This window comes from Epinephelus moara, chromosome 22 (assembly GCF_006386435.1).
Source record: "Epinephelus moara isolate mb chromosome 22, YSFRI_EMoa_1.0, whole genome shotgun sequence".
Lineage (NCBI taxonomy): Eukaryota > Metazoa > Chordata > Actinopteri > Perciformes > Serranidae > Epinephelus > Epinephelus moara.
In genome coordinates this window covers 31,146,136-31,153,735 of record NC_065527.1, presented here as the reverse complement: position 1 = coordinate 31,153,735, position 7,600 = coordinate 31,146,136, and the positions used below count along the sequence as shown (strand labels likewise).

General features: G+C 42.9%; 2 protein-coding genes across 2 annotated transcripts in view; one reads left to right on the top strand and one right to left on the bottom strand.

Annotated features, from left to right (window-relative positions):
• LOC126383971 (collagen alpha-1(XIV) chain-like) overlaps positions 1 to 7,600 on the top strand; it is an 849,933-nt gene that overhangs the window by 569,832 nt on the left and 272,501 nt on the right. The gene's annotated exons all lie outside the window — the stretch shown is intronic.
• The window catches only part of LOC126383946 (venom phosphodiesterase 1), an 81,642-nt gene that overhangs the window by 3,082 nt on the left and 70,960 nt on the right, over positions 1 to 7,600 (bottom strand). Inside the window, exon 24 of the mRNA XM_050034712.1 lies at positions 2,288 to 2,444. Coding sequence (XP_049890669.1) covers positions 2,288 to 2,444 — 157 coding nt within the window. The remainder of the gene's footprint in view (positions 1 to 2,287; positions 2,445 to 7,600) is intronic.

The following is a 7,600-nucleotide window of genomic DNA, read 5'->3' as shown; positions in this document are numbered from 1 at the left end:
GGGGGGGGATAACAAATCAAAAAATTTTGCTCATATTCGGTTCAGGTTCGGCCCACTTGACATGCTGCTGTGTTGTGCTACGGCCTATTGAAATGCTGGAATTTGTTATTTACGTGACAACGCCTGAACGCAACACAGGCTGTGTGTGTTTAATGTTTAATGTCAGACCTATTTAGACATTTTATTCTGTTTTCATTGTCCAAACATGAAAGTTTCTGTACTCAGGCAAATGCACGAAGTCACATTTCTGTGCTCCAGCCAGTAACCTGCTTTATAAAATAAATAAAGAAGCATAATCAAACGTTCAGAATTTGATGTCATGAGCAACTTGAGCTGCTTTCGCTGCCACAAATATTTTACCAGTGGCACTGCTAGAGCGAATTCAGCTATTTTGCAGCTCTGGCAGCTTTTGGTGTGAACGTACAGTGAGCTTGACTCAAGTCAGCTGACGTTGTCACCTGCAACTCAGCTGGTTGAATCGCCTGCAACTGGTTTTAAAAATGAAAGGCCAGCGGCTGGTTTTAGAATGTAAGGTAGGTCACCAGTTTCAACAGACAGTCTGCTTGTAGTGAAGTCCACTGGTCAAGTCAAAATGACCACAGATAGTGTGTTCACATGCTCTCGGCTTCTTGGCCTTAAACATGTTTGTAATAGGTTACATAAAATGATTTATCATTCTGATCTCCTCTCCTTTCATTTTGAATGTCCAACATGTTCTTATCCTAAGTTGTCACATATTGCTGCTTTGTCTGTGGCCTTTCCATATTATGTGCTAGGTATCCTGCATCTGCTGTTGATATTCCACAATGAGCTATCAATACCAGGACATCAACAAAAGCACATAGTTAGGTTTAGGTAACAAAAGCATATGGTTAAGTTTAGAAAAAAAACATCTTGGTTTGGCATTCAAGAAGCAAACATCTGGCTGCCAGGTAGAAATTTGGGGTTTGTTGGACCCATCTACCACCACTCCTAGCCGCCCTACAGGGACTCTCCAGCTCCTTATATTACATCCTTACGGGCAGAGTTTCAACCTTATACCATCTGGCAGTGTATCATACCGCCATGTCAGATGCCGTCCGCCTGACCAGTGGCTTATCATAACAACGCAAAAGGTTATGTCTGGTCACGTTACATACTGATTCTGCCTGGCCGCATATCATTCTGCCATGATAGGCTTTTGGCGTCTGATGCCAAAATTACTGACAAAGCGATGGTATTTGATGACTTTGGAATGAGAGCAGACTGGAATGTTTGATGATCCACCTCTAACATTTTGGTCCTGTCTCATCTTGTCCATGCAAACAAAATACACATTTTGTCATAGTTTTTATGATCAAGATCTATTTTTAGCTTTCAACGTCTCATGTTTGTCAGTTATCCAGAGCACTGCACTCTTGCAATGAATGTGTGATTAACCTAACCGTTCATTAATTCATGTTGAAACGGAATGCATCGTTTCTTCAAACAACAGGGCTCTCATTTTAGTGTAAAGCATCAGATTGGATTTATGAACACACCCAAACACTGTGCCTAACGAAGACTTTGGTCCAATGCAAAGTATCCCTTAAACTCTGATGGGTATTCTTAGTCTCCAGATAATGTAACTTAATACTGTTGGTGATCCCCTGACCTTTCTTTTAGGGCCACCATCCAACCAAATGTGCACTTCATCTCTAGTGGACAGATGAACACAGAACCTATTGAGCACATTCATGCTCTCCAGAAGATGAAGTCTTACCATTGTGGACACATTTATACACTTTCTCCACACAAGATAATGCATTTCATTCACTGGTACCTTCCTTTTCATATTTACTTCCAAACTAATTCAGTTTTTCATCCATATTCTCCTGGACAGTCTGGGCATCTTTACGTTCCCTTGTGTTCCACTAAAGAACAAGAAGCACTGCTGAAATGAGAAGTAACTGTGTGTGTGTGTGTGTGTGTGTGTGTGTTTATGTTATACATAATAATTTGGTTGTAATTTCCTTTCCTGCTCCTCGGTAGTTAATATAGTTACATTAATCATGCCATAACACATCTTTATTTTTTCTCATCTCTTTGAAGTGGCTTCTCTCCTTGAGTGTCAATAAATGGAAATATCGTCACCGCCACGCACTGGAACAGAGGACACTGCTGCTTTGTTCATGAGCATGAAAGGCAGCAAGTAGGCAGGGAGTTTCACACTAAGTCACACAAAGAGTTTCATTTTATTTGTCTGAGTACAGAGTGGGCAGTAAAGTGTAATCTAAAAAACAAACTCCTGTGCATTGCGGTTTCTTACTTTGCAGCTTTCTGAGTTGTTGGGTCTGTGAGGCAACAGGAAGGATACAGTCTGCAGCTCGCCAACGCAGGCGGTAACTGGTAGGGCTGAGTCCCTGCAGCTGGTCAGCAAAGCAAAGTAGTGCGTGGGAGTGGAGATGTTCGTGCCAGACATAAACCTAGAGTGACACAGAAAGAACACAGTCTTATTCACCGACAAAAGCAATCCCAAGAAAACTTAACTCAATTAAAGTACCAGCCATTTTAAACATGTTTCCAAAATCACTGACACTAATGTGCTGCTCTAACAGCCTCCTCTCTCCACCAGAGAACCTGCAGCAGAGATTTTCTGCGATTCAACAACAAGAGGGTTATTGAGGACCAACACTCATGGTAGGTGATCAGGTCTGGCTCACAGTCCGCCTTCGTTTCATCAGAGGTCAGGACTCTGCACAGTTCAGTGAAACTATTTCTTTATAGAGCTGGCTTTGTGCACAGATGAATCACATGCTGAAACAGGAGAGGGCAAAACCCAAAGTGTTTACACAAAGTTGAAAGCACACAATTGCGTAAAACATCATTGTATGCTGTAGCAATAAGATTACCCTTCATTGGAGCTGAGGGGCCCAAACCAAAAACAATAGAAAAAGGGCCTGAGACCAGAAGTACACAAGTATTTAGTCTGAGGTGTTCACAAACTTTTGGCCATAGAGTGTACTAGAGTGCGTTGTTTTATAGCCTTGTTTTCCATATCTATTATGTATATATAACCTTGTGATAACTCTCAGGTTGTACTTATGTTATAGGTCCAGTGAGTAAGATTTAGAAGGATTTAGTGGTATCTAGCAGTGGGGATTTCAGCCAGCTGAAACTTCTCCTGGTTAGTATTCCTTCAGTGTTCATTGTTCAGGAGTGGATCTTTAAGCATTTAAAAATATATATTTATTTCTACAGATAATGTAAACTGTACATATTCTAATGCTCTCTTAGAGAAAAAAAAAAGCCTTGCAGAGCATCGTTTCTGTGGGCTCCGGCAACACTAAACCTCAAGCTTGCCTGAGAAGGACTAAATGCACAAAGCTGCTATTATTACATATCCCATGAGAGACTCTCACTACAGCCTGTTTAATTTTGTTCTGAAAATATTGGCATGTAACTCCGTTCTGTAGATGATAAACAAGACGCAGACTTCCATCTGTGTCACCGGTGATAAGGAAATATAGGAAGTTCTGGATGGAGCAGTGAGTGAGCAGTCAGTGACAACAACCCCATCCACATTTAAGAGTACTGTTTGCAGTTGAAATGCATGGGTCTAGGTACCATGTCTGAAGGGTTACTTTTGGTTCCAAAGTTATCATACGAAAAGTGTTTGGTGGAAACAGGGCCTATGGTGGATGACGCGGAAAACACAAAAACGCAAGTCGCCCTATGTATAGCCAGTGTTTGCTTTGTCCACTCTGGGCTACTGTAGAAACATGGCGATGCAACATGGCGGTCTCCGAAGACGAGAACATTTCTTTAATATGACAAGTTTTCTGAAATGTTATGTTTAAAGGGACAATAAGCGGAAATTCATCATTTCTAGATTGAAGGAATTAAAAAATTGCTATGTGAAGAACTAGAGGTGTAATTTCATCTGGAGTATAGCATGACCTCACACACCCTCTCTCTGTGTTGATCTCCAGCCCCTTGTTTACAAGCCGGCCCGGCTGCGCGTTCATGTACGTTCATGTGAATCGCCTCCTCCTCCTCCTCTCGGAGCCCTTGGCCCTCCCTCCCTATAAAAGGCTACAGCCAGTGAGCAATGGCAGTGCGTATTTTCAAAGTGAAATGGCAAAGAGCGGAATGAAACGTTCACCTGAAGTCGACCAGGATCCGACATTACCTCTAAAGAAACAACGGTTGTTGGCGAAGAAGTTGTCGGATAAAGAAAGGGACAGAACTCGGATTAACATTGGCCTTGCATTTCCAAGGTGGAGAGCACTGCGAGAGCTAAAGGGGCTACAATTTGACTCGGAGCTAGCTCTTCTTCTCCTGGACAGGTAACGTTAAGTAACAACATAAAGTCAAATGTCTGTTTTAATTAGTGTTACAGTAACGTTAGGCGCATGTCGCTATGTCAATTCAATAAAATTTAATGTTACAATTGTAGCATGGGTTAATGTCCGGAGCTTGAGTTATTAGCGGCTCAGTCCCAGCAATGGGTCAGGCGTTTCAGTTGTGTTAGGTGAGTAGCCCGACAGCCCAGCTAACATTTGCAATTAGCATTGTAAAATGTAGCCAGGCTAAAACATCACTCTCACTCGCGGAGAAGAGTAGGAACATTAGCGTTAGCTCCCGGTGTTAGCACTAGCTGGGATCTGGCGATGGCTCTAGCCGAGTTGGCTGCCACCGGCTACTGGAGTAACTTACAGCAATGGAGCGCTTCTACCAGCTCTTCTAGTCACTGAGCCTCGCCTTCAGAATATAAGGAGAAACGAATAAAATTGGAAAGTTTGGTGTATGTAAGTGCCTCCAGAGTGATTTTTGACTCAAGAGTATGAGAAAAAACTTATCTTGAGAAAACGTCATTTAAAGATAGGTAATGTAAAAATCTGATACTTTTTTACACATAAAAAGACACTAGGGTAAAAAAAAAAAATTAACTGATGAAGCTCTAGCAAATGTTCAGTCATGAAGATAATACTTTTGCATGCATAGGTCTGTAATTCATTTCTCATACCACCTGCCATTCATTCCTTGCACACAGGCTCACTCATAATTTCTTGCTATCATTATCAGGGGTTTCAGCTGTTCTGTCAGCTCATCACAGTTAACCAATTGCACAGCGACACATCTTCTCTGTTAGCCTACCACAGCCTATCTTACTGCTTGCTGTTTTAAATATGTCTCTCTCTCTCTGCCTGTAATTCTTTCATGCTTCAGCTGTGCAGCTACTTCCCCATCACCACCTAGTCTTCGCAGATTCATCAGCCTCATTACCAGTCAGTCTCAGCCTCAGTCTCAGTCATGCGCCACCACCACCACCAGTGTCTGGACTGCTCAGGTGCCGCTCAATTACACAGAGTCCATGCTCCAAAGACTTTCTCTTAAAAGCTTAATCTGTACACCTACAACATGAAAATATGGAGGAATGATGTTTTTTGGATGAATCCGTTTTTATGTCTGGAACCTCCCGTCTTCAACAGATTATGGATGCGCTTGTGTTGAGAACTTGGCTCAGATTCTGGAGTCGCTGCTTATCCTGAAGCCTCCTTAAGGAATCTGATCCCGTTTGATTGGGCGGTGGGAGCCTCTAGCGACCGCATGCCTTTGCTGACGTCAACTCCAGCAGGATTCGACCTTCGACCTTCTGCATGGAAGATGAGTGCTCTAAAAACTACCTACAGTCCCGCGTACACTATCCCAGCCACTCCTGGTTGTGCCTCTCCATGTATGCTGATCCTGCTTGCATCTTACACCCTGCCACCATGAGCTGGACCTTCTAAGGGGCATCTTTGCACAGCCTGCACCTTGGGTCTGACCTGCTGTGGTACAGATGAAGCCACTTCAAATTTCCCAGGCCTTCCGAAAGCCTTCCAGAAGCCTGCCAATGTCCTCCCAATTTCCACTGTCTGCATTTACACTAAGATCGTTGAAGACTTTAATAAGTGCTGTCTCTGTGCTGTGGCTGTCTCTGAAGCCTGACTGGAAATTTTCACAAATACTGTTTTCTGACAGGAGTTTGTTTAACTGCTTGAACGCTACTTTCTCTAAAACCTTACTTAGGAAAGGTAGACTAGAAATTGGGCAGTAATTACTGAGAGATGAGGGATCCAGGTTAGGTTTTTTGAGTAAGGGTTTTACAGTTGCAGTCTTAAAGTAATTTGGGAAAATGCCATATTGTAGATAGGTATTTATGATGAGGAGTGTAGTTAATAACAGTTTGTCATAGGTGGACATGAAAAAGTCAGATGGAATGGGGTCAAGAGAGCCAGTAGACGGTTTCATGCTGAGGATAGTTTTGTGTAGTGCATCTTCTGTGATTAAATCAAAGTAGTGGAGGAGGCCTTGTCTATAGGTTCAATGTTGAAGGTGGATTAAGAATGCTATTTGGGGTTGAGAATAATATTCTAGGATTGTTTGAGTTGGCTGTTATATGTTATGTTATAATATTAGCGAAATGGGCACGTCTCTCATCCTGCACTGTTTTATTGTAGGTAGTGAGAATTTCTTTGTACATATTGCGGTGGACATACAATTTATGTTTTCTCAGTTTGTGCTGTGCTCTGCAACATTCACAATTCAATTTGCAAATAGCACTAGTACGCCAGGGCATGGGTCTCACCACACGTTTTTTCTTCATCTTTATGGGCGCAAAAAAGTGTCAAGCGCATTAAGACGTTGGGTGTTGAAGTGAGCTCCAAGGTCATGTATGGAGCTGGAAGAGGGGAGAGACAGTGTAGTTTGACTAATAATATCTGAGAACTTAGCAACTGTACAGGTATCTATATAACGTTTCTTAACAAGCTGATTTGTCATTTGCTTTGTGGTGGATAAGGGAGGTTCAAACAGAACACGAGAATGATCAGAAATTGCATGGTCAGTGATAGTAATAACATGGATATCGATACCTTTGATATAATTCAGTCCAGGGTGTGGCCATGTTGATGTGTTGGTCCTTTAACATGTTGAATTAAATCAAAAGAATCAATGAGATTTAAAATCTCAAGGGCCTTTGAATCATCACTCTGATCTACATAAAAGTTAAAATCACCTGTAAGAACTTAAACATCATAAGTGGTACAAACATGGGACAGAAACTCAGAAAGTTCCGATAGGAATTTTGTGTTGTGTTTTGGGGGGCGATAGATGGACACAAGAAATGCTGGAGTTACATTTGGTCTTTGCAGTGATAGAGCTATATATTCAAAGGACGTGAAAAAACCTAGGTCAGCTTTAGAGCAGAGGAAGTAATTCGAATAGATAATAGCAACACCTCCCCCCTTCTTATTTGGCCTTGCGAAGTGAATGAACCTTCGGCGAAGCCTTTTGGCACGAAACTGTCACTGCGCCAAGCTGGATCTGTCGACACCTCCCCCTGCTGCGCAGCCACACCCATCTCAGCGCACCTCGGTCTGCCAAACTACCAAACTGAGCGCGCCTCGGGTTGCGCTGCTCGAAACTAGCTCTGCGCGGGGTTCGCCACCCTGCGCTGCACCGGGAAACTAGAGCCCCAGGTCTACTGTCAGCGCAGGCAGAGCGCAGCTGGTGTAAGCTGAAGTTTGCCTGACCGGCGGACAGTGCGCACACGTCACCAAAACCTCACAGGCAGGTTTCCAGAATGTCAGGCACA